General features: G+C 43.4%; 1 protein-coding gene across 2 annotated transcripts in view; it reads right to left on the bottom strand.

Annotated features, from left to right (window-relative positions):
* The window catches only part of MAMDC2 (MAM domain containing 2), a 63,001-nt gene extending 35,204 nt beyond the window's left edge, over nt 1-27,797 (bottom strand). For both annotated transcript variants that reach the window (XM_087742013.1, XM_087742014.1), the window contains exons 1-2: nt 27,709-27,797; nt 27,452-27,565 (exon numbers count right to left, since the gene is read on the bottom strand). In XM_087742013.1, the coding sequence (XP_087598139.1) occupies nt 27,452-27,565; nt 27,709-27,739 (145 nt within the window). In that variant the 5' untranslated portion in view covers nt 27,740-27,797. The remainder of the gene's footprint in view (nt 1-27,451; nt 27,566-27,708) is intronic.
* Between the last annotated feature and the right edge of the window lie 203 nt (nt 27,798-28,000).

The following is a 28,000-nucleotide window of genomic DNA, read 5'->3' as shown; positions in this document are numbered from 1 at the left end:
GTTAGACTCTGTGGGGTTTATATCTGACACAGCTGTTTGCTTAGTTCAGCAACAGTGCAGCTTTACAAGAAACAATGCATAGAAGCAGTGAGCTCCAAGAGAAACAGTATTAAGGAAATATGAAACAGAAGAAGTTTGGGAATTCACATTTGATTAGACACTCATTTATACAGAAAATTTGCAAGAAATGTCTTAAAGTTGCCAGTCATGTTTGGGTTTTCTCTGTACTTCCCATACAGAAACAGGAAAGAATATTACCAGGGTCTCTTAGGAAAAAAATTGATCTACTGATCCCTTCTCTGGAATCTCAGTGTCTGGATTTGGGGCCGTGGCTTTACGGTTATTTTAAAATATTTTACTGCCAAAAAAAAAGGCAGCAAAGCACTTCATTTTTTAGGACCTATTAAGCCTTCTTACATCTCCAGGAAAAGTTAGTTAAAAATATTAATGATACAGCCAGAGAGACATCATTTTGCAAATGAAGTTTGCACATGGAGGCTATCCCTGGGTACAGATGAGGTTTAGATGAAGGTTCAGACTTTGAGTTAAGAACACAGAAATTCTACCAGCTACTTCACAGGAGATTTTGGGTGAATCTAGGAGAAGGCTTGTGGCACTGGATTGGAAAGCTTCAGACTCAACACTCTGTTTTTCATTCAATTTCTTTTCAGTAGAAAGCAAATCTTTCAACTAAAGTGGACATTTTTTGCTGACAATTTGTCTTGAAAAACAGAACTTTGTGGATCAATGTTAAATTTGTCCTATCTATGAAAAGTTGAGGTTTTCTGAAGAAAATTCTTCCTCTAACCAGGAAGAGTCACCATGCATTTTGGTACAGCTTCTTGGAGGGAAAAGGAAGAGTTGGAGGGTGAGGTGGTTTTTTTTCAAATTTTTTCAGGCAGTGTCTTGGGAAAGCAAAAAATTGCATGAGCAAGTGAGTTTTCAATTGGAGGGAAAGGTTTTGCCTTACAATTCCATGAAGAAAGTAAAATTTTAAAAAATCCCCAAACTAATAAAACACACAAAAAACCCCTGCACAAATATTTCAGCTGGGCTTACAATATTGTGCTGGGATTAGAGAATCAGCTTAAACTGCAACTATAGTGGCCATTTTTGATGAGAAGTCAGAGAAATGCAGTTTGGAATACTTTAATATCTTTTGACCTACAAGCAGAGGGCTGTTGTCAGAGCCAGAGGTCTTTGCAGCAAGTTTTGGTCCATGCAGCCTTAAAAGCTAGGCAGCACCAGGCTAGAGGGCACGGAGCCCTTGCCCCAGGTCCCTGTGCTGGATGCTGTGGGACAGCTCTGGCAGGGTGCTGGTGCCAGCTCCCAGCTGGGCAGCCTTGGCCGCAACGTCACCAAACCTGACATGCATCAAGAGCCACCAAGACTTCTTGTGTGACCAAGGTCTCCGGGTAGCAGCAGTGCATCCCAGGCAGCTGGAGAAAGCATTGCCTCTCACCACTGCTGCTGGACCCAAGGAGGGGGTCTGTCCACCACCCAGGCACCTGGGGGGTCTGCCCCACACCCCCCTCCCCAGCCTGATCTGGCAAACAGGGAATGCTGCAAAGTCAGTGTTTAACCACTTCCCCTTGGCCCTTGGGAGACTTGTTGCAGGAGCTTCTTCCCCCCGCAATGGACAGATGCACACATGACGCACATGGGGCTGAGCAGCAAAGCCTGGCCCACGTGAATCAAGGTAGAGGCTCCAGGGTGGTGCCGTGACTAAAGCGACTTGACCGCAGGGTGTAACTGGTATTTTCATTCCCATCAAGCCGCAGATGACTTTATTTCTGGTAAGCCATTAGATTCACACCAGAACTGCATCGTATATGCTGGGACCAATTAGCATTGTCATCACAGAAAAAACTTTTTGGTCTTTAAACTGCCTTGTCTCCTCCGTGGTTTCTTAAAAGCAGCTGTGTGAAAATAGCTGAGGGATGGAGAAGCAGGAGGTGGTCTGTGTTTGTTGTCTGCAGTGACGGACATGCACTGCTACTGTCAAGGCTTTTCCTCCTCTTGTGTCTACAGGGGCACCTCAAGCCTAAAGCTGTCACCTTCCTGCGGCAAAAGCCAGTGGTCCTGCCTGGCCTGGTCCTCACCACCTGGGCAGCGAGAGCACCTGAGGACCCCGCTACATCTGCCCCTGCGCTACTCAGCTTCTTCAGGGGGAACAATGAGGTTTCCAGGCAACTCTCACAAAGCTGAGTCGTATTTATTGAAAACAAAAGCATTTGGTAGAAAGCGCAGCCTCCAGCGATGAACACACAGGCAGTTCGCCCAGGCAGTCACGCACCTTCCTCCGGCTGGATGGACAGCCCTGACAACAGGAGCTCCCCGGCAGCTTTCTCTCCAGCTCACCTTACTTTACAGACTGAGTCTCCCTCTGGAAACTGAGATTTATCATTTGACCCTTTGTTTGCCGTGGCCACCAGACCGGGCCAGAGAGCTCATGTTTCCAGCCCCGGGGGACAAATCTTCAAAGGCTCCTTTCCCAGCTGCCAGCTTGGATTAACTACCAGCCCCACCTCCTGCCCTGTCCTCTGCGCCCCTAGAAAGTTCAGAAATACAGCTGTTAGCAAGCCTGTCAAAAACCATAAAAGTAATACAATTAGCCCTGAAACACTCTGTGACTGCAGCATCTGGTGTAGCGACTACCACACTGGCGACGCCTTCCAGCCTCGATCCGTCAGTGTGCCTGTGAAAGTCTGCCAAAGGTCCAGCTGGTGCTGCCGTTTTCTGTTTCTGATTTATAGGAGTTGTGCCACTGCGCTGGGTACACTTACTTGTAAGAGCTTTTTGGCAACAGCCAGGTCCTCTCCTTGCTCTCCCTCTTGAAGTCCCAAGATCCTTACATCATGCACCAATTACACCAGGCCTTCTCTTTGTTCCAAACACAAGCATGTGGGTTTGTTTTCTTTCACAATGACCTCAGAGATTTTTATACACTATTCAAGTTTTCTTTCTGCTTGTTCCAGCCAACCCACCAGTCCCAGTGAGCTGTTGTTCAGACCACTCGGTTCTCCTTTTCACACTGTTCGTTACATAATTTTGACAACTTTTTATCTGCTGACACAAAGGCTGCCAGGTTCTTCTGCAGTATCTCTGGTTTTCCTTGCAACCGCTCTTTCAAAAAGCCATCTCTGTGATTTCTATTAGCTGGTATACTTGAGCAGGACGTAGGTAAGATTTGGAGACACAAGATTCTCTGTTGTGAATTTCTGAACTGGAAATAATTCAGAAAAGCCTTTTCTTTATTCTTTGGCATCCTAAATCAGTTTCCATTGTCCCCAGTGCACAGGGAATAGTAAAGATAAAAACCATATAAAGTAGAAATCATCAGGCATCTATTTGTTCACAGTGCTCATCTCTTTCATTACTAGCTCTGTCCCTTTGCTAAATCATGTTTCCACCACCATCAAGCACACAGGGGCAAGCACTGTGATAGCTCTTGCAGCACAACTGCTTGCCCTGGCAGAGTGCATCATGGGGCTGCCTTCCTTCAGCAAAAGAATATGAAATTTCACTCCTGTGGTATTCCCTTGCATTATGTAGTCGATTTACTTTCTTTATTGATCCTTACATGTATTTATGCACATGCACATGGTGTGATGTGGTAGAGTATGCCTGTAACATATTATGAGCTCTGCTTTGTATCGTGTGCCGAGCATGTCTCAGCCTGCCCAAGGCAAATGTATCCATCCGCAGTCCGCACAGCTTTGGCACATTTTTGAAGAAAAATCCATCAGATTTGCAACCCAGACCAAACTGTTGGCCTGCGCCTCACAGGGGAACCAACATGAGGAAGCTGGTGAGCCAGACCATGGGACAGGGGCCTTCTCGTTGTGTTTTAAGAGAGGCTTCTGGGGCCATGCTTCTCCTCAGATCTGATTGACGAGCACAGCCACAGGGCGTAAGAGTTTGAGAGAGAGAAGCAAGAGATACTCCAACCCAGCCAACCCAAATTTGGTTGCCGCATGTCAGGATTTCCATTAATCTGGAGGATCATGCTTTTGTGCTTCAAAAGCAAAGACTTCTTGGTTGACAAACTTCCTTGGTATGCTCCAAAGGGGTTAAACTAAAAGCCTGTGGCACCTGAGCCTAAGCAAAACTCTGAAGCAAACCTGCACTCAGCCAGGAAAGTGGGAAGACTAGTCACAGCAAGCAGCAGGCCCAGGAGGGAGAGGACAAGCGAGTCCTGGAGCCAGGATGAGCAGGAACAAAAGCCTGCCCAGCATGACTTGGCTTAGGTGCACAAGGGAGCGGGGTCACAGCATGCAGGGGGTCCTGGGCCAGGCTGCAACGCTGCCCTTGGGGAAAGAAAAACCCTCAATGGTTAGCCCTCTGGAGTGCATCTGCAAACCACAGGGACACACTCAGTAAAAGATTATAAAAGCAAAACTTTCCTACTGCATGAATCTGCTCTCTCTGTGTCTACCAAATCACTTGGCCTACTGCATTACCCCAAAAAACAGCTCATCTGCCTAAATGCTTGTCTGTCTCTCCCAGCTACATAAGATCAACTAATAAAATGTAACATTTGCCCACAAGCCTTGTCCCTCCAAGGAAAGTTATAAATAGGCTTGGCCTAGATAAATTACATTTACTCTGATACTCACCTGGGCCCTAGGTCCTAGATAGGCTGAAATATTATTTGGTTTCAAAATGTTTGAAATATCTATTTGGTTTCACTGGCTTCAGAAGTTGAACTCCTGTGAGTTTCCTGCTTTCCATACGCTAGGTGGTTTTCTACTCTTTTTTTATACCAGGATTGTTAGGACGACTGGCAGGCTCATGGTGGGCTGATCAGTAATCTCACGTCACAAAATACAAACAGAACTGCTAACAGACAAGGTACATATTTATATCCATGTCATGAAATAGCTGGCTACAGAAGGGGCTCACAGGTGAGCTCACCAGGCCCTGATGGGTGCTAGCAGTAACCTGGGAGAAGGTCACCTGACGGAATCAGCCTAGCCACACCATCTGTTTCCAAAAGCTGCTGGAGGTCGCTGTCTCGTAACTTGTTCATCACCGGCTGCTGCTGTGGCAGCCCTGTAGCTGCTGCTGTGTTTACTCAATGGCCACTTTTGAGTAATCCACTCTAAGCAAGAAAGCAGCCGCAGTGACTCATCTTCTGCCCCAGCAAGCTTCATCCTGGACCAGGAACACGCAGTGGTGAAGATTCAGCATCTGCAACCACAAAACCTGCAGCCAAGGAACACATCCATTGATGTTGAACATCACAGCCACCAGGACCCTGGCTAATATTTCCTGGAGCTCTGCAAAACTGCATCCAGCAGTTAGCCGCTTCAAAGATCACCACTGGCTGCTTCAATTTACCAGGGATGCTTCTAGGCTTGCAGTCCTGTACATCGTTCCTGCCTGGCAGGCGGCTGGTAGCAACTGAGGATGTGTGTGAGCGTGTACAGACAGACTGAGCCAAAATCCACAAAACTGGATCATGGGGTTTTTCAAGGGTTTATCAAAATAGCCCCAGGTTAGATAACTGTCAACTCTAAATATCTCATGCACATTTTAGGGGAATGGAAAGTAGTTGTACATTTAATCCTGAAATCTACATTTGCCATTTGAGCTTTAAGTATAACCTGTTGTACCATCACATTCATTAGGTATCGAATCTGCTATGTCCAGAGACGTTTGCCAAAGGATTTTTCATTCAAGTATAATGCATCCAGATTCCTGCCTCTTCCCTTCAAGCAGAAAGTACACTTCAAATGATACATATCCACGCTCCATGGTAGAGTACATCCATCAGAAGCTGAGCACAGGGGGTCTGGTCATAACCCTACTCCTGCAAGGGAGGTCCTTTCAACAAACATGAATGACGACTTCTGGCTGAGTACCCTTAAAACAGAAACTCTTAAAACTGGCAAAATTAAACAACAGGTTAATTTCACAGCCCAGGAAACTTGGAATTCAACCTGTCAAGGCTACTTTGAGCTTTGTTTTTTATTCTTCAATTATTACTCTCTATCCCTTTTTGTTGAGTGGATAATTTTAAAAATATGAAATGCTACAAATCAAAAGGCAGGGATGAAAGCCTGCTCTGTTTTTTTTTTTTTTTCCAGAAACTTGCATGTACTTATTAACCCCAGAATGACTTTCCAATTTTTACAGGGATTATAGAAAATCGCACATTGATAAATTTACTGCTGGTCTTAAAACTCAGAAGATCCCAAAGTATTTTACAGGATGCTGTGGGCCTCTGTGCGAAAGGGCTAATGCCCTATGGCTCCCTCCCCTCTGCCTCAGTAGTTGCAGTCTCTAGTACCACTGGAAGGAGATTCAGTTGAGGAGCTTCAGCTCTGAGCAAGACATTTGGACTACCCAGAATTATGCTTGTAAGGATCACTTGGCATCAAAAGTAAAAGACACCTCCTTGTGCAAGCTCCAGTCTAAGGGAACAGGAAGAAATGGATGCCAATGAATGTTATGAATGTTTAGGCATTAAGGAGATTTAGGAACCAGTATTTTGCTTTCTACAAGGTATCTAACTGCTGACAGTAATAAACAGAGTTTTGATACATTTTAGCTTCCCTGGGCTTTGTGTTTTAATTAAAACAGCCAAATTCTTCTTTGGGACTGAGTCCAAGTCAGTGAACCACCTTATACATCTGAATTCATCTCAGGCCGTCGGATGTCACCCAGAACATGCACAGGGCTCTGCCATCTGTCTGGCCCTGTCCACGCTTCACACGTCTGTCATGTCGTGGTGGCCGCTCTGCTTCTCCTCGCTAGGCAATGGTCAACAAACAAATTCCTTCAGGCAGCCCCTTCACACGCTCCACAGCTGCCCAGGGACACTTGTCATCGTAGATGCTCAGACTTCATTCTTAACACTGGCCCCAAATATTTCCATTTTTTTTCTAGATAACTTTGGAAGTGAAAAATTACTGAAACTTTTGGCGAATTTTAGCACTTACTGCAACATCATTCCAGTGAATATCCAGTATTATCCTCAGGCATTTGCTTGAAAAGGCATTTAGCATACCCTGGTTGAGCTATAAGACACATTTATCAAGACAGAAATAGCACTTGAGATATAAACTGGTCATTGGAAAAAATCTATCAATCTGACCCTGCCAGTTCATGACACTGTTTCCTTCAGGATATCCTCACTGACTCGCATTGCACAGCCAAAGTAAGTAAAAGCTTGCCAAAACTTTCCAAAGTATTAGAGTTTATGGGCCCTCATTAGATTTTTTTTTAATTGTGTGGTTTTTTTCCCCCCCCCCTAATGGATTATTAAGGCTATTAGGCCTCATTCTACTTATTTTACATCCTAAATATTCTAGGGTGATCACACAGATGTTCATGAAGGTTAGGTAAATCCATAAAACACCATTTAGATTAACTTACCTTAGTGCACTTGGGCTGCCAAATCTCACCAGGCACTTAACACTACCCACAGGGAGTGGTTCCCTTGCAAATATGCACTCCGATTTATTGCTCAGAATGTAATTAAATGACCCCAAAAGATCCAGTAGATCTGACCCTACATCCTCCCAGATGGAGGTCCCAACAGCGGTCCCAGATGGACACTCAGGGAAGAATTAAGTGCAGAACACTGAGATGCTCCCCCCCACCCCGTGCCCTCTCAGTCCCTGCTGCCATTTTTCAGCACGGAGGATTGCCTGAGGTGGTTGTGGTATCGACTGTATCAACAGATGAGCCCAAGTGAGCAGCATGTGCCTCATACTTATTCTGAATACAAACAAACTATGCAGAAAATAAACCCTGCAGAAATAACTTCAGTCTATCTGCCAAGCTTTGTGTGGTCTTTCTAAAAACAGTCCTTAGTCCAGTTTTTCTGAGAAAGCCTTTTAGTGTCGTATTTGCCATAAAGTATAGTTCAGAAATTATTTGAGACAAGGCAAATGCTGGAATGCTTGAAGGTGTTACCGCAGTTCATACAGTGTCAACGAACACGTTCCGCACTGGTCCCAACACATTTTCTATATGTTTACAGTTTCCCCAGGAACAGTGAATTCTCTGCTGGAAAAAGTATTTTCTCCAAACACACAGCCTTTGGGAGGAAATCGGAGCCAGGAGCTCGCGCTGGGCGCATGCGAGCGCTCCCATACGCTGCTCTCCGCACTTGACAGCGCCGGCTGGAGCCCTGGCGTGCCTGGCTGGTCACTGGCAATGACTCACCCCTTTGTTTCTGGTGGCTCAAATTATCCCAGCAGCTGATCCCACCAGTTTCGCCTCTTAGCCTGCAGAGTCAGAAACTTGTGCTGCCTGCAGAGAAAGCTCGTTGTTTACTGAAGAAGTTTGCAGTTGTACTTGCCCAAGAGGTATCAATGGACATCTTTGGGATTACAGAGGCAATTAACTCCTTGTTAAATGTTAACAAGTGATTAGACTAGCTCCACAACCTTTATTTTGGGTTCAAATTTCACACGTATGCCCCCCATCTCTTAAAAGTGAAAGCATAGGATTGTCTTTTCCAGCCTCTGCTCTAAGCTATAAACTCAATTAGCATTGACAGCTGCTCCGCAACTCACATGCAGGAGACATTTGCCATGAAATACGCTATCACTGCAACTTTCTGACATGGTCCCCAGCCTCACCCTTTACTGTGGAGCAGGAGAAAGACCCATTTCCACAGCACAGAGAGCATGAAACTCCCAGAGCTGCTGCTCCTCCTCCACACCTCAAAAGCTGAGAGTAAACTAGGCCACAAGAGTAGCTGCTTGCCAAGTTTTATCTTGGAAAACACGGGAAATATTTATGACCGTTGGGAACTTGGAAGGAAAAAAGACAACTTTTCAATGCGTGATACTGAAATAACCCGAACTACTGAGCCAGTATTCCTCTAACTGCGGTGCTCTGGGGGAGGAAAACACAAGGTCTCACACACCAGTCTTCAAAAGTCTGGTCGCTAACACTACCAAGAAGCTGATGCAAGCTGACGTAGAGTACGACAACCATCTAAGGCCAAAAATCTTCACATTCAGAATTTAGGAAAATGTAATTTCACAAGATCACTTCAAACCAGAACTTTGCTATATAGATTTTATTTTTTCATTTAAAAAAGAAAAATGCTAACGAAGGGGGGAAACAATAAAATACATCATGCAAATAGGTAACTAAATTTTCTGTAAATTTTTAAGAAATAAAAAAGCACAAAATGCTTTAGAGAGCAAGGGATACAGCATGCAACACAAAAGAAAGCAACCAAGCAGGGATATTCACATACATGGTTATTTCCATGCTTTTAAAAGTGTTCTATTTTATTTCATTTTCTGCAGGATTTTTTATTCCATGATGGCTTTTTAAAAATATGCTTTAAAAAAGAAATCAAAGTCTGCAATATCTTTTACATTTTGCTAATAAAGGAATTGTTTCTTTGTTATGCTTCCGACTCTTGAGGCAAAGTATAGGAGTATTAACAGTCAGGAAACTGGCCTCAAGAAATGCCCGTGGTTGTCCTTGCAACCCTCTGGGGAGGAAAATGGCTCTGCTTCCCAGCTGTTCTCAGACCTGTGAACCAAGCTATTTCAGGAGAATATAGACTGATTCCAGCAGGGGAAGCATACAACGAATTTTAAACCTGCTTTTCTCCTCTACATCTCTGTGCCACTTGAAGCCCAGTCAGGAGAAAATTAAACCCAGAGAGCCTTACTGAAAGCAGATCTAACTGGGGACCTCAACCTGTGCTCAGCTATTTCATGAGAGAATAAACCTGTAGTTACTTCTTTGTATTTCCCTCCATAAGTAATTCAGTAGTATTTGAGGGCTTAAATTCTTCATCAGGTATCGAAGTGGAAAGAAAATTATATCAACTGAAAAGTTTGTTTAATCATGGCCTGAGGGATTGCCAATGGACCACTGGATAGAAGCTATAAGCATAAGCTAAATTATCTCTTACATTAAGCAAAAGCTGTGACTGCCTGCCAGACAACGAGAAATAACTATATGGCAAAGAGGCCTTCAGATAGGCAGGTCAGTGACAGGCAGAAGGCTGGCAGCTACCTAAACCCGCTGCACCTTTGCGTAGATCTCTTGGCATTTAACGTTAGTTCTTTGGCATGGAGGAAATGTGTCACAAGAAGCAGCAGCTGGCAACCTCATTTGGACAGGAAGGGAGTCCTCCGGTGCAGAATCTGAGGCAGACATGAGCATTCTCTACTGACTAATTTTCATGGTTAAAACTGATGAAGACACTCACCTACAGAACACAGTGCACAGGCTTGCTGTTGCTGGTGTGACCTGCTCACTGGATAAATGCAGTGTCTACTGTCAGGCTCGTTACCTTCTTTCCTCGTCTGCTGAATCTCCAGGACATCCAAAATCCCTAACATCAAAATTTCCTTCTGGACACATTTTCCCTCTGAAATTTATATCCTTTCTTTTCAGGGAAAAAGGGTACATATACATTTGATGGGACAATAAAATAGTTTAGTAAGTCTTTCTTATTGAAAAGTAACTGTGGGCCACTTTTTAAAGATGGTTACCCTTCTTGTGGGAGTTCCTGGTTATATGAAAACAAATGTTGGACAAACCAAACTGGGCACACTTTGACACTGTCTGGTTAACATTATAATTTATTTCTTCTGCAGAAGCAATCAGGAAGGAGATTCCTATTGTAGCACCATGGCTTGAATTTTTAAATAAAATCACACCTCACCTTTTTGAATGTCCTTCCACAACAGCTTTTAGTTTGTATATGGTCATCTTGTGCATTAGTACAAGTGTTGCCGTAGAATTACAACATATGGAAACCTGGGCAACAGATCCTGCAAACATACATAATCCTAATAATGAATGAAGCGTGTAAACAAACAGAAAGCAAATTCCACTGCAACCAAACTGTACTCATCAGAGAAACCTGTTGTAGTATATTTCTTTGCCAGCTATGGTAGCATAGCTGAATATAAAAATGAGGTCCAGTTAAATTCAGAGCCTGGTCAAGATGAGTCAAATTTTAATTATGATATTCAAAACTAGCAGCCATTTGTTAACCTCAGAAAATTAACAGATACTGAGAACAATCTTTGATACAGAGAGATATGGATTTGATGGATGGACTACTTAATGGATAAGGAATTGTCTGGATGGCCACATCCAAAGAATTACAGTCAACGGCTCAATGTCCAAATGGAAACCATTAACGAGTGGTGTCCCTCAACAGTCCATACTGGGATCAATACTGTTTAGTATCTTCATCAGTGACATAGACAGTGGGATTGAGTGCACCCTCAGCAAGTCTGCAGATGACACCAAGCTGAGTGGTGCCGCTGATTCACTTGAAGGAAGCCATGGCATCCAGAGGGACCTTGACAGGCTTGAGGAGTGGGCCTATGCGAACCTCATGAAGTTCAACAAGGCCAAGTGCACGGTCCTGCACCTGGGTCAGGGCAATCCCCAATGTCAATACAGACTGCGGGATGAATGGATTGAGAGCAGCCCTGTGGAGAAAGACTTGGGGGTACCGGTGGATGAAAAATTGGACATGAGCCCACAATGTGCACTTGCAGCCCAGAAAGCCAGGTGTATCCTGGGCTGTATAAAAAGAAGCGTGGCCAGCAGGTTGAGGGAGGTGATTCTCTCCCTCTCCTCCAATCTCATCAAGACCCCACCTGGAGTACTGCATCGAGCTCTGGGGTCACCAGCACAAGAAAGACATGGACCTGTTGGAGCGGGTCCAGAGGAGGGCCACAAAAGTGATCAGACTGCTGGAACACCTCTCCTACGAAGAAAGGCTGAGAGAATTGGGGTTGTTCAGCCTGGAGAAGAGAAGGCTCCAAGGAGACCTTACTGCAGCCTTTCAGTACTTAAAGGGGGCTTGTAAGAAAGATGGAGACTTTTTACCAGGGCCTGTAGTGACAGGAGAAGGGGCAATGGTTTTAAACAGAAAGAGGGTAGATTTAGGTTGGACATAAGGAAGAAACCTTTTACGATGGTGGTGGTGAAGCACTGGAACAGGTTGCCCAGAGAAGCTGTGGATGCTCCATCCCTGGAAGCATTCAAAGTCAGATTGGATGGGGCTTTGAGCAACCTAATCTAGTGAAAGATGTCCCTGCCCATGGCAGGAGGGTTCAACTAGATGATCTTTGAAGGTCCCTTCCAACCCAAACCATTCTACGATTCTATGATATTAAATATGACTGCAATTGTGGAATAAGTTGTTGGGATAGGAGAATAAAGCAATTAGTATAGAGTACTTCATTACAGTTGGTATTTCAAAATTAATTAATGTAATTGTTAGTTGAAAACTAAAAATATGTCATCACTGAAGATAACAGCAAAGTCAATTATTTGGAATAATACCTATGTAATCAGTTTGATTTGAATCTGACCAGGGAATAAGCTCATCTACTCACCTCCAGACTAACAGTCTGGAGCTGAATAACCCATCTCATGCTCATTTCTGATGCTTAGTGAAATTGTCACAGAGCAGGTCCATCCTCCCTCACAGCTTATTGCTCTTTGGTTATGGGTGCTTGCAGACACGTTGCTGTTATTATCAGCTACAGATGATGGGCAGCAGAAGGAGTTGGGCTAGAGGGCTTGGTATTTCATAACTTTTATAATTGTCTCAGCTTTCTGGGAAAATATCAAGGTTTGTTTTTTGGCAATTCACCTCCATAAAATGGTGGAAGAGCTAAAGAGGTTGAAAAGCAAGACTCCAGGTTAAGTATAAAAATTCCATGGTGCATATCAATTCCTATTTGACCTGGACTCCTTCAGCATCCCTCTCTCAACAGATTTACTGTGGTCTAACTATCTAATGCCTTCATGACTTCAGACAATCTCTGTCACTCTAGGCGCCCATCCATGCCCCTGCAGGGCTGTATTTCTTGTAGGTTTCAGGCAGCTCAGTGGATAACAGTGACCACAGGAGCATTGATGGAAACCCTGCAGCAGATTTCCTGTGCACATCATGCAGCCTCCTCAGCAACGTGTCAGTAGAGTCACCAGTAAAACGTACAGAGCCAGTGTGCAGGTACAGCCTGCAAACATCTCTCTCCAAAAGATCTCACAGGCTGCCTTCTTCCACCAGGCTAGAGCAATGCATTATTATGAGGACCCTTAATCTGCCACCCTTCCCTCTCAGGGAGTTTCCTTCAGTACAATACGGATCATACACATGCTACACAAACTAGGATGGTACAGTCACCAAATTAAAAAAGGCCTCAAGAGGGAGGTTCAGCTAGTGCAGATGTCCAGCAGGCAACAATTCAATTTACCAGCAAATTTCAAAGGTTAAGGTTTTTTTTTTTTCTCTTTTCACATAATCATTTGAATATTTTCAAACCATGGACTTACATTGAAACTTCTACTATTCTGGGCTTCAGCTGGAGCTCTTCCTTTCATTCTCACTTTCTGTCTCTTGAGTAGCAAACAGAGATACCTAAGCTGACAAGTGCGTGCCACGTGCACTCTTACATTAAGTGGCTAGGTTATTTCTCTTAAGAATAGTGGACTAACTTGCAGGTTGACTAAAGGCATAGCAGTGAAATTCCCTTCTAGATGCATCACTAACATAAAACACAAAATGGTCTACCAAAAAGAAACAGCACAAAAGCTAAGCATCTCTGGATAGGCTAACTAACAGAAAAAGATCTAGCTGACCCATCACAGGAAAAGATTATTGGAGTCCTCTGCTAGTAAGAGGTAATCGATCATGAAACTCTATTTTTGGCTTCAACATCCACCAGCTGTGAAGTCTACTCCAAATTCATGAGTGCTTTTTCATACAAAAGCGAACACGGATTACAGCTCTTTGCTTTTTACCTACATGTGGTGGTCAAAAGTACACATACCACTCATCTTATTTCCATATATGACAACTTCACTGTGCAAAGTTCTCTCTTCTTTTTCAAACAAACTACAGTTACTGCCCTAATAACTCTCCAGTTTGACACTTAGTTTAAAATAAGCACTGGAAGTGACTATATTTAGAGAACAATCTGGTACTGGTACAAATCCTCTCATGTTTCCACTTAAGCACGCAAGAATATTCTTGGCTAGGAAAGAAATCCCTCTGCAAAAGGTCTTGTAAGAATTAAAATGCAAAGCAATGACTATATAGGAATTAGTAAAGATTCATGTGTTTGAACCCCTCCTGCTTGTTACTAAACTTCAACTAATCTTATACAAAGCAACAGCTTAGATTAGCATTGCCTAGCTATACGTATGCATATTTAAAATGTTACAAGTCACCCTACTTGAAATGCTACAAGCAATAGCTTAAAATGAAACACTCATATAGCTACATGTAAGTTTTCAAGGATATATATGAAGATGTTAATAACTGTTTTGCTCACAGTAAGTACTGTGAAGCTGAATATGCAACTGCAGATGCAGATGCTAAGTAAACCAGTGTACTGACACAGACTTGTAAACAGACTTTATTCCGCATACTGACAGATTTTATCATTGTTTGTGCCCTGGATGTTATCATGTCTCCAAGGCATATCTCTAAGGGAAAAAAATCAACTAAATCCATTTTTTTAAACATATTTATTGTTGCTATATTGGGTACACTTTAAAAATCCAGGTACCAGGATGCTTGTATTTGCAGTTTTCAGTTGTGCATACTTATGTACTCTAGCACTTAAGGCAGCCTTTATTTCCCTTTATGAGAACTTAGGAATTTAAACAATCACAAAATAGTTCACACTTAGGAAAACCATAACCATTGATCTTCTGATTACTGGGAAGGCTCCAAATTTGTTCACAGCTATGGGAGTATACTGCTGCTTAAGCTATGGCTCAAAGCCTGAGCAGTACTAAAAGCTCCTCATTTTCTTGCTGCCCGTATTGAGTAAATTTTCTACTGAACTCTTAAGGACAGCACCAAACTGTAGGGCTCTATAGTGGAAAATTGCTCACTGTAGAGTAGAGGCAAGATATAAAAACAATGGCATTATCCCACCTCTGCTACAGATTCTCACTGTTGTTCTGCCATAATCACACAGGACAAATTGGCTATCACCTGACACTTGGGTACTCAGATGTGATTTTCCTGGGATGAAAAAGGTCTCAGTAAGATTGTGAAGCATGGCGTGACACATGGAAATGTGTCTCCAAGTCTCTGGTCTTCTGGTTCCAGCCCCTACTCAGAGCTTGTAAATTTTTGCCACTGCTTGCCACAAATGTGTACATGTTTAAGGCAGGGAATACACTTCTCCGTACAGTAGGCACCTAGCACATGGGGGAAGGAGAGAAGAAGGGATTTGCTAAGAGCAGACAACTGTAATAAATACTAATAATGAACTGCAGGTCAGCTTGGGGATACATGTCTTGGGAGAATTAAGGCCTCTATTTCCCAAACAGATGCAAGGCAGGCAGTGCAGACATCTACGTCTGTTTCACCACTTGCCTGAACCTATTCTGATGAGCTGAGAGCAACTCAGAGTCCATATCCATTCCTTCGCTGAATCCCTGCTGACTCCACTAAACAATGATGCCAATTACTGTCAACTCTGTCGTATGGCCTTAAATGAACTCAATTCACTTTGGCTAAACAGCTGTGAGATGGTACTTTCAGTCAAGGAGGTTCATTTGCAGAATGATCTGCCAAGAGTGATTAGATGGAGCAGAACTGTTTTGCGAAAGCTTCCTCAGGGTAACAACCATGTGTAAAACAGCACACACCAAAGACAAGAGTCTTCAAATGGAAATTACTAAAAAAGTAGGAACTGATGAAGAATAGATCCCATAGCAAAATGCATCAGAGTGTGCTATGCCTTAGCCTATCTGTTTCCCATGAAATCTCGCAGCCATGAGCAGTAGAAAACCTTAGCTACATGATAATCAAGCCCCCAAAACACCAGTAAGGAACAAGGTCTCCATATTCTGTTAGCAACAATTAAGAGATCCTTCATCTAAGAGGATCTACAACAAACTCTCATTTCTTCTCTTGAATGAGGGTGCAGAGATTTCATATATACATACACATAAATGGACTCAGATATGTACACATACATGTGACTATTCTGTTTAATTCTTACCTTAAAAAGCACCAGAAATTCTCATATTCTTCACTGTGGGTGGAGATCTCTCTGAAAGGCCACTGCAGTAGCGCTTTTCTTAGCTTTCAGTCAAAAACATGAGGATACCACAGAATCACAGAATGATTGAGGGTAGAAGGGACCTCTGGAGGTCATCTGGTCCAGCCCCCTGCTCAACCAGGGCCACAAACAGCCAGTTGCCCAGGACCATGTCCAGACGGCTTTTGAATATCTCCAAGGATGGAGACTCCACACCTTCCAGCCATCCTCACAGTGAAAAAGTGTTCCCTGATGTTCAGAGGGAATCTCCCATGTTTCACTTTGTGCTCTGGTCTTGTCACCGGGCACCACTGAAAAGAACCTGGCTCCACCCTCTTTGTACCCTCCCTTCAGGTATCGATATTATTTATTTATGTAAGATCCCCTTTGAGCCTTCTTTTCTCCAGCCTGAATAATCCCAGCTTTCTCAGCCCTTCCTCATAGGAGAGATGCTCCAGTCTCTTCATCATCTTCATGACCCTTCCTTGGGCTCTCTCCAGTATATCCATACCTCTCTTGTACTGGGGAGACCAGAACTGGACACAGAACTCCAGACAGGGTTTCACCAGTGCTGAACAGAGGGAAAGGATCACCTTTCTTGACCTGCTGGCAACACTCTTCCTAATGCAGCCGAGGACACCATTAGCCGCCTTTGCCGCAAGGGCACATTGCTAAATCATATTCAACTTGGTACTCACCAGGACCCTCAGGTCCTTTTCTGCCAAGATGCTTTCTAACGAGGTAGCCCCCAGCATACATTCTGGCACAGGGTTGTTCCTCCCCAGGTGCAGAACTTTGCAATTCTCCTTGTTGAACTTCATGAGGTTCCTGTCAGCCCATTACTCCAGCCTGTTGAGGTACCACTGGAGGCCAGCATGACCCTCCCATGCATCAGTCACTCCTCTCAGTTTTGTACCATCAAACTTGCTGAGGGTATACTCTACCCCATCATCCAGATCATTAATGAGGGTGTTGAACAGGATCGGACCCAGTATTGACGCCTAAGATACACCACTAGTGACTGGCCTCCAACTAGGCTTCGTTCCAGTGATCACCACCCTCTGGGCTGGGCCCAACCATTCAGCCAGTATTCAGTCCTCACCTCACATCTGCTCATCCAGCCCATATTTCATCAGCTTCTCTATCAGGATCTTACAGGTACAGAAAGTCAAATTAAAAAAACCAAACAACTTCCAGGTATGTGAAATGTAAATAGGTGTTAAATTAGTGAGAAGTTTCAAATTAAGACTGGAAGCCCTCTTTCCCTGCTCTTCAGTTTCTCATTGCTTATAATGCTACAGCCTCAACAGCTAAGTTTCCAGTTAGTTCGCCAGCAACAGAGGCTTGGACTTCATATTTCTAAACTGATCTCTGCTAAGGTGCCTTTATACACCAAAGAGGCAAAAGAGATAAATTAATTTTTTCCCCTTTGAAAACAGTTTTTAAGTATGTCTTTGGGCATTTCTACTGTCCACCTGCAGCACACATGCAGTGAGAGAGCAGCCATGCCACAGGACAGCTCTGTTTCTGTATCACCCACACCTTGGCTGCAACTCACGTTGCCTACCCCATCAGCAACATGAGCTGCCTTGCCTTCCCAGAGCAACTACACCTCCAAGAATACAGTCTTGCAAATATCAATAGTAATAAAATCAATAATAATAATAATTGTTGCCTCAGAAAGATTTTTAAATACAGAACACATTGGTTAAGCTCATTAGTTCCAACCTCCTTTATGAGAGGGGACATGCCCCTTTCTTTAAAGGAAAATAAAACAGATTTTCCTATTGTCTTTTTCCTATTGCATTTTCCTCCATTCAGATTTTCTAGATGAGGTCCTTAACACCCAACATGTATTTTGTATTTGCTTCCCAGTATGTATATGAACTTAAGCAAACCAAGAGATTTTTGAACACAGAAAACATATGAGAGGCAACTTAAAAAATCCAGATGCTATCCAAAATTTTCTGGCTGAGATGTTATTATACCCAGTCACTGCAATAAAGCTGTGCCATCCAAGACCTGCCACCATCCACAACATGAAACAAAGAGTCAGAGAAAAGTCAGAGTGTTATCTATAACTCCCCAAGAAAGTCAGCATTATTGATTTCCAAAGAAAATACCCCACAAACCAAATTCTCACCACTCTGCAAAAAATATAAGGAAGAAAAATTAGGGCAGAATTCATGGGTTTTAACTCTGAAAGGCTCAGACATGTTCTCCTGAGGGCAGGACTACTGACTCCTGAGGTATTTAGTGGTATGGCCCGTTAGCCACATGGACATAGAAAAGTATCTATTGCCCACTCACCCTTTCCACACTACTTCTTGGACATATCTTCTCCCTAACCCATGCAATGAAGAACCTGTGTTCCCCCGTTATAGCCGGTGGACTTACGGCTCCCTCCCACCCTGCTATTTTCAACCTATGCCCAGAAGAACTGATGACTCTTTGGCAACATAATGGAAAATAATTGGAGCACTTCAGTTTGCCACAGCGTAAAAAACATGGAATGTGCTCCCAAAAGGACCATCCCGTGCTCAGAAGCCTTGCAGTACCAATGAAGATTTCAACTCAGAAGTGTCTTTGCCTTACAGCTACCGATATGTATATGAGGCTAGCCTGGATTCTCATAGCCAGGCACCAACCTCATCACTTAACCCTGGCGTGAAGAGACAGCCATTAAAATGATGTTTGCATCCTTTCTGTATTTCACACTTCCCTATTCCAGGCTGTGTACTCATCCTACCTGCTGACACCAGCCTTCTTCAAGGGTCTTCTCAAGTCATGTTTATGATAGTCACAGAAAAGCAAAAAACTATGTTCCAGGCTGGAAGAAACATGGTTGAGCAAATGTAAAACAGGCCTATGAAAGGAGACACATCATTGCAAGATCTACAAATGAATCAGGGGGTGACATTGGACAATTTAGTTTACCCATCTATACATCAGATGAGGGTTTTTATTGCAAGTAGAAAGTGCTTTGTGGAGCACTTAGACCTTTAAAACATGATCTTTAATGTTACTATCAGAAAACAGAGAAATCTTCTTATTCACAGAGCAGGTAGGATTGTCTGGCCTCTTTACTCTCCAGGCATGACTTTTTGCCACAAATGGACGTGCTCCAAAGCTAAATGCAACAGGCACCACTGTCACAGGGAAGCCTGCTTCGACCTTTGTTCAACCATGAGTGGTAGAGAAGGCAACTGTCTTACAGTATTGATCAATTGTTATCATGTAACACCCAAAAAAAAAAAAAAAAGAATCTGAAAGTTGGAGGATGACTTCCTTTGATAACTTTGCATGTCACTATGGTTTTGTATAGACAGCTGTAATCTGCCCTTTCATTTCTGCAGCTCTTTCCACATTTTTAATATGCAATACAGCTTGTGGCCTAGCAAATTTGAAGAAACTCATCAAGTCACAACAGAGCCTCTTTAAGTATTTTAATAATTCGATAACTGAAAACTGTGAAGACTGTTTCCTAAAAGACTTTGGCTGGTATTTCAAATGGAAATCTAATTACCATGATTCATGGATATTTTCATCCTAGGACATGCAAGGTTTTCAGAACAGAGCAAAGTGTTAGCAACATGTAGCTCATACTTTATCAGAGAATACATCTATTTAAGACAATGTTCAAAGTACACCAACACAATTACTCAGACTACTAGAGTTGTCTAACATACTGATCTTGAGCCACGTTTGCCAAAAGAAAATGTGTCAGAGGAAGAGCCATATAGTGCAGAAGAAACACTCTGTTAATCAAAGAGCATTTTTAAAGCGGTGGGCACTATATTATTATGTAAAATTGTAGGAATCTTTGGCTTGATTATCATATGAAGAAGGACTATAATAATCAGACTTGACTCTTTGGCTGCCTAGAAACACAGGGAGGGACAGGGCAAAAGATGCTTACTCTTTTAAATGGGAATAATAAAATATGTTCAAATGATATAAAGGCTTCTAAGCAATCAAAGCATTGTATGAAGTTACATAGATGACTATGCTGGCCTTTTATCTGCCCTTCTGTAGCATTACTGCTACAAAGTAATATTAAGACAGTAAAAACTGAAAGATTAAAGGAAAATATCTTTTTTTTAAAGCATATTTCCTTCAGATGTAACAATAGAAGGTTTGACCCTGTTTGATAAGTTTAATTAGTCAACTAATTATAGCGTTGCCCGTACTGCTCTTGCACACAGTGGCTGGGGATGAAAAATCTCAGAAGATAATATAATGGGAGAACTCCAAAGAAAAGGGAACACAAGACAACTAGTTGTAACTGGTTTTGGCTTATTTTTTTAATAAGCTTTCAAAGATTTCCACTTGATAGCGTCCTATATAAAAGGACTATTAGGGCATTTTCAGACTGATTCTATTACAACTCGGAACAGTCTGTACCATATGCAAGGCGAACAAGTCTTTTTTACTAGTAGAAACGCTTCTGAAACGTCTGTGGTCACCCTTCAGCACAAGTGCAAGCTTATTTTTCTTCACTACAGATCTTGACCCATACTGGATCTTGACCAAAATTTGTACTGAAAATTGACAGTGCTGAAAATACTTTCCGTTCCCTCCAAAAAAATGAACTGGCAAATGACTGGCTCTCCTCTTCATTTTCAAGATGATTACGTATATAGTGTAATAAGCGTAATGACCACAAAGTACTGCCTGTCAGCAGTTTTACTGATATAAAAACTCGTGCCCTGCATGCACCCTGAAATTCGTAAAAAGAAACTTAGTTTGATTCATTTAAGTCTTTCATTTTTTCAGAAAACTGAAAATATTTCTAGCTGTTTTCAGCAAGTGATTTTGCATTTTGTACTTGTATTTTAGCAAACTTCAACAATATTTGCAAGGTCAGTATCCATTCTGTTTATAACAGAAGCTGAAAACTTATTATTTAACTTCCTATTAATGGAGAAGATACCAGTACAAAGCTAGACTGATTTCCTAATCCTGGGCCCTATCCATTGTCACCAGAGGCAGCCACAGCAGCTGTGATTTCAAGTGGGAAGCCGTACCTCTGGCATTCGACTGAGACATGGCCAGATCCCTGCAGCCTTTCAAGCAAACTGTGGGTATAGTCACCTTGCATACATGTGGAACCTGCAGTGGTGTGACCATAGTCTCTCTGGGTAGGCTGTGCAACCAACACGTGCAGTTGCATTATAAATTAAGCTAGGCCAGGTTATGTCCAAATGAGCTGAAGGCTCATACTGAGTGGCTGCTGCACAGATGGCACAGCTAGCTTTTCATGTAAACATGCAGCATTTTGAAACGTGAAGCTGCAATATAATTTTTAATAGGTGTGGTTTAAAGTGCTGTATCAGTGGTAGAGAATCATCCAAGTTGCTCCACCCTACTAATGAGTAATAAATCTTGTTACCTGGAGGGAAACAGTTTTTCTCTGGGGTTACATGCAAGTTATTTGTTTGACTGAGGTGATCTGGCCTCCATCACCACTCCCAAACACTCTTTTGCCATCCTACAGTTTTTTAGTTTTTTTTCAAATTCTAGTGGTAAATTATCTGTTTTCAGTTGTTTTCATGCAAAACAAAGTCCAACTTATTGTTGGGAGTTGCAGGCATATTCAGTAAACATGAATTTTGTAACAGCTGCCAGTTCTAATGGCTTCTCCACTCCGTCAAATCGCATTCGGTGCAGAGATGCCCAGGCGACAGGTTTGGGAGACCCAAACCAATAAGCTCCCGTAGCAGGGTGGATTTATCAGCTGGAAACCTTGCCAGCAAGTGAGCATTGTGGTATGCCAGCCTGGTTCTGCTGCAGCTAGGTACAAGCTGGTGCAAGTCTCCATGAATTACCCTGTACTTTGCTCCCAATTACACCATTATCATGAACATGTGAGACCACTTGTCTCATCTTAGGGTTGTACAAAGCCAGCAATGTTACACCTTTTTTACATTTTCAATTTGCGTACTTTCCTATGTACAGGAAAGTACTGCAGATAGATGGGAAGAAAACAGAGGCTACAGATGTGCCAAGCTATCAGCCAGAAGGTTTGCAACTGAGCACAACACAGCACAAATCAGATACGAACTGCACTTGCTGTGCAACAAGATCTAGGATCACCAATGATTACCTGTTTCATTACTCTGCATGTTACAACCAAATGATGTGGCATTCAAGATGAGAGAGCTTGGGTCAGAGGAGGTCAGTTTTAAGTCATATGGCACAGCTGTAAATACAAGCTATTTAAATGGTATGCAAGCCATGTTTAGATTTGAGATTCCTTATGCCGCTGCTCTCATGCCTGACTTATCTAGCCTGGGATGGCTGTCCTGTCTCTTGAAATTATTTTCCATCTTAAAACGATTTTAAAGTGTAGCTATATGATAAGTATGTGCCAAAAGACAAACTTCAGTTTCCTGACACTGTTGTTAGGGATGCTGCTTGCTGACCTGCTTACCATAAACTGTTACCTGATGGATGCCCATTTTGAGTGTATCACAGAAACACAGTCTCAGACTAATGCAGTAAAAGTAGGCATGTTTTAAGGAGAATAAAATCAGGCTATTCTTATATATATCATAATTTATTACATCACTCTTCTGAATGAAATCTATTTCTTTTTAAGGATGAGTCTCCTTTGGAATACTGCAGAAAGAGAAAATATTATTTAAAAACTCTGAAATGCATGCTATTAAAATATATCCGTGGAGACATGAGATTTGAAGTAACACACACTTCCAGAATTTTAGAAGGAAAGCAACACACACAAAAATAGGCATTTAAAGCTGCCCATGATCACGACAGCCAGATGCGTACGGCTGTATCAACTACCAGTTATAGCTTTAGCAGTTCCATGCCACACAGCTCATTATAGAAGATCAACATGGAAAGTTGCTAGACAACACTCCACAGAAGAGCAAAGGTGATAAGGAGACAACTGTAAAAAACCCACTGCCACTACTGCTAAAATAGCTCCAAGTCCAGTGCAATTGGCAGTGCATGGGCATGTTTAACAATGATCACTTGCTTTTTGGAGCACATCGCTAATATAAACAACCTCTCTTCCCTATAGCTTGCAGTAGTAATAGACAAATTTCTTATCTGAGGCTTAAATCCAGGCAAGTGCATGCAGCACAGCAAACTCAATTAATGCAAATTTGAGCTGACAGCCCAAATGCACATTTACTTGTAGCTCTATTAAACTGGTCTCTGTTAAAATGAAGGGAGATTGAGAACAAAACATACCCATAGACACAGGCACACAAAAGGCTGTACAGATATTCTTGGCAAAAATGTAAACGCTGTCCAGAGTCACAGAAAAGATGTGACACAGTTATTGCGCCTCATGAAACTTATCTATAACAACGCTATGAGCAGGACGTTCTTACAGTCAGGTTATGGCTGGCTCTGTGCTGGACAGGGCTGGGAGGAAAGCAAAAAGTGCCAAAATCCAACCCTGCAGAATGGCTGCAACTTATGCAAGGCTGTGTTTCCTACTGCCTTTTCAAGTGGGTCTACATGGCTTTATTTATTACTCTACTCAGGATTACTGCCTAATACACACAGCATCTTCCTTCATTTTAAAGTTGGTTTTACACTTACAAAGCACACGTGTCCTCTGAAAAAAATGCACAATTTGGTTAAACAAAATCTCAGGATTATTTGGTGAAATCCTATCATACAAAGTTTGACAGTATGTATTAGAATTAACGAGGCCTTTTCTTTGCAGCACATATACTGCTGACACAGAAGTAAATTCCTGTGGAAACCAGCCACTATGCACCTGCAAAGCTGTATGATCCAACATAACTGGACATGAACTCATGCTAAATATACCTGTGTGTGTTAGTGGTAAGCAACATGGTATTCGAGCTCTTCAACTATCTCTAAATACCATAGTGGTGATGAACATAGATCTGCTTTCTAAATGTCTCATCCATTAGTTGGGTCCAAGCAGTTTGATCTTTGTCTTATATTCTGTACCTGGATTTTTTAAAATAAATTATCTGTGTAGAGGCATGATGAATGCAAGAATATTTACGGGAGCATGCCTGCACCTCTGAAGTTAAAATGGACCATTCTACCAGCAAATCACTTAAAGCTTGCAGATCTTATCACTGGTTCATTGATCACACACAAATTAGTCTGTTGGTCATCAGATTTCAGAACCAGGATTACGTGACCATGCCCTTTTCCTGAGCAACGACATTGCTGTGTTTCTTGTGTAGCTGGTATCCTACAAACACTCACTTTGCGAAGCAAATCATGTTTGGATGGGAATTCCCAGCTTAAATTGAAAACAGAACTAGCACATTAGGAAACATGCTGCCTCAAGCATGATGTTATATTTACCCAGCCTGGGCCACGACCTCAGCTGTGTGTGCTCCTCAGCCATAGGTAAGCTTGAAAGAAATTTATATCCTCAGCTGTTTCTGTATTTTACATTTTTATTTGCAGGGTGATTGTCTGCTAAAAATTATTATACTTCTAAAATGCAAACACCCAGTTAGCAGATGACTGACTAGAAAAGCTGACAGTTAAAAAAAAGAGTGCCTTGATGTTTATACTTCAAGGTCCTATTCCTGAATTCAGAGCCATGTGAGAGAGCTTGAGGCTTACAGAAGGTTTTAGTGAAGCAGAAGTTTATGGGAGCACAGATTCACTGGACAGGTATTACGGTAAAACACCTGATTTGTTTCTTGTGTAGCCGGTATCCTGCAAACACCCACTTTGTTAGGGCCTGATTTGCCAGTCTTGAGTAAAGCAGTAAAGAGTGCAACAGCTATCTATCTGTTTTAGCATTGACTATTTTGTTTTGATTTTCCTTTTGCACTTGACTAAAATGGGCCCTAAAATGCCAGTTACAGGTACCAAAACTTTAGCCAAAAAAAAAAAAAATTCAGAATATTTTCAATAATAAAAATTCTAAAATTAAACAAAAAAAATATTGTATCCCAGAAGTACCAGAATACTCAAGAGAAGCCAGAGACATTTAAAAAAGCAGTTGAACCTTAGAAACCTACTGGTTTAAGTGAGAATGCATGGTTGTAAACAAAAGTAAAATTTAGCCTCACACTTCCTTTCTGTGCCTGGCTGTTCAGAAGATATTGGCTTCCTTGGCAACCGGGCAAAAAACTTTTAAGTATGGAATGCAAATTTCTGGGCAGGATTTTAGTTGTATTTACATCATCTTGACAGTTTGGCACAAGACCACACTATTGAGAGATTTAGAAGATGAAAGAACTTGCACTGCAAGTCAGATAATCCCTGTAAGAGATTTGCTGTATATACCACTACATTACAAATAATATTTTAAAATAATAAAACAATTTTGAAGCAATGCAAAGAGAAGTGGAACAATTCAAAGCTAAGCTGCCACTCCCATCCTTAACTTCCTCTCTTGTCTCAGTAAATTACCACATGTACATACACTGACCTGCAAATACCAGGGCCCAGTGCTGCCAGAAGGAACATGGCTTTACTCGATAGAAAAGAGCATCTAAGGAAGACTGGTTTTGCACACCTGCTACATAGATTTGGATGAACTATTTTCAACTAGATTTAGTTACGATTCTATGAGTGTATATCTGAAGAGGCTAATACCTTCCGTGCCAAATGTTTGCACGGAATGACTTACTATGATGAAATTACAGACTGCAGAAAAAAAGGGTTATAATGGAAATGCTGACAGAACTATGCCTATTAAGAGAGCTGGTAGACCACATATCCTCCCAGAGTATAACAGTTCAGTTATATATCTCTGAAAAACAAGATCTACAATGACAGAAGCTGTGTAGCCACTGGTATGCTTATGGTCACATAGAAAAATCAAACTACAACAACCAAAATAGTGTTCTGTGGACCAAAAAAAGTAGGCTGCTGCTGATCCAAATCTCTGATAAAATTTCCCTGTTTCTTGAAGCACCATAGCATGGATGTGCACAACACGATGCACATCCATTTCTGCAGGTATTACTCCCAGCATCTCACAGTCCCTTGGAGCTGAATCAATACCACTATCATGTGGCTGCCCGTTAATCCCAAGGAGGAAGCGCTGCTTCCAAGACAGGCAGCTTAAGAGGGCATGATGTTAAGAGGCATAGCTGGGAAAGCAGAGGTGGTTACTAAATTTCCACTAGTATCTTCAAAAATACAGGAAAATATATGTATATTTAATCAAAAAAAGAAGAGAAAAAGCAATTATTTTAATCACGATATCCTCACAGCCTTTTCTGTCAGCACTCTTTGTACACTCTCAAACCCTAATGACTAATCTAAAAATTAACAATTAAGGTGACTTATTTTGCATATGTGAGAACTGGGTACAAATGGGGGGGGGGGGGAAGCTTCATTATCAAGTGAGTAACAAGTGGAATGACAAAACTGGACTAGTCCGTTTTGAATGGAGCACTGATGAGGGGTAATGAGGGGTGTCTATCTCTTTGCATGTGTACTTACTTCTTCATTATTCTTGGCACCTGTTTCAGAGCTTAAAAACTTTGAAAACATGTAGTCCCTTTTACTGCATGAGCACAACTTTCACTTCATGAATGACACTGTGGCCACAAGATAACCAAAACTAAATTATTTTATTACCCAGTTATAACCGTGTTGTATTTGTTTTTGTTTAGTCTTTGGTTTGTGCATATTGATTCTGTCAAAAATGGGAGGCTACACTAAAAACTTAGCAAGTAAGAGTTAGAGTTGTATGGAAACTCTATACAGTGACTGGACTTCTCTCTTTCAACAGCAGTCAGTCTCAGTAAAGTCTAACATAACTTACTGAAAGACTAATGCTTATCTTTTTCCTATTGAACTGTAGGTACCATAAAAGGGAGAAAAGCCTTGATTGAACATGCTGTAAAGATACTCTTCACAAAGATTGTCTCCTGCCCTGAAAATGCACCCACTTTTAGAGTAGAACCCAAAATACATTTAGAAAACACAATAATGCAGCTTAATAGGAATTTGACAGATGTGTTTTTCTAGGAAGAAGATAGGTTACCTACAGCGGAATTGATAACAGACACCTCTTCCCAAGAGAAAGAAAGAGGAAGGAGGTTTCCGAGGCATCCTGCAGAAACCTGCAGAGAGACGTGCGCCGGGGGCGGGGGGAGCACGGCCGCCTCCCCGCAGCGCCTGCCGATCGGCCGTCGGGGGACTGACACCAGGGACCGAAGCCGCACACGGCAGGGACCCGACGGCGGCTGCGTCCCCGGGAAAGCGGAGCAGCGCGGCACCGCCGGCCGGCAGCGGCACCCCGGGATGCCGCCCCGCCGAGCCCTGCGCGCCGCCGCCGCGGGCAGCAGCAGCGCCCGGGGGTGGGCTGTACGCTCCGGGGGGGCTGCACACCCGGGGTGGGCTGTACGCCCGGGGAGAGCTGTACGCCCGGGGGGGCTGCACACCCGGGGTGGGCTGTACGCCCGGGGGGGGAGCAGCGATCTTACCTTCCCCGTGCAGTGCCCAGGGCAGATGCCCGTAGTCCCACTCGTAGCCGCAGGCGCTGTCCTCAAAGGCGCACGACCCGGGGGAGAGCAAGGCGGCCCCGGCGAGCCGCAGAGCTGCAAGGACAAAGCGAGCCCCGGTCACCGCCCGGCCGGCCCGGGGGCCGCGGGCTGGGGGCCGCCGCAGACCCCGGAGCAGCGCCCAGCCCGCGCCCCGGGCGGGCGGGGGGCGTCGCGGCGGGTCCCCCGCCGCCGCTTACCCTGCGCGGCGAGGAGGCAGAGCCGCAGCATCTTTCGCGCCGGGGGAGCCGGGGCTGGCGGCGGCGGGGCGGGCGGCCGCGGCGGCCGGGAGCGCGGGGGCGCGGCAGCGCCGAGCCAGGGGCTGCGGTGGCAGTGGCGGCGGCGGCGGCGGCGGGGCTGAGCGCGGCCCCTCGGCACCCCGGCGGGGCGCAGGGAGGCGAGCCGCGGCCGCGGGAGGGCAGGGGAGGGGCGGGGAGGGCCCGCGGGCGCCCCGGGTGGGCGGCCCGCCCCACCCGCGACTCGCAGCGGGGT

The sequence above is a fragment of the Nipponia nippon genome, unplaced genomic scaffold (genome assembly GCF_047370975.1).
Source record: "Nipponia nippon isolate SJK-2023a ecotype South Korea unplaced genomic scaffold, ASM4737097v1 scaffold_8, whole genome shotgun sequence".
Taxonomy (NCBI): Eukaryota; Metazoa; Chordata; class Aves; order Pelecaniformes; family Threskiornithidae; genus Nipponia; species Nipponia nippon.
The sequence above is the reverse complement of the archived record's forward strand: the minus strand, read 5'-3'. Positions and strand labels throughout refer to the sequence as shown.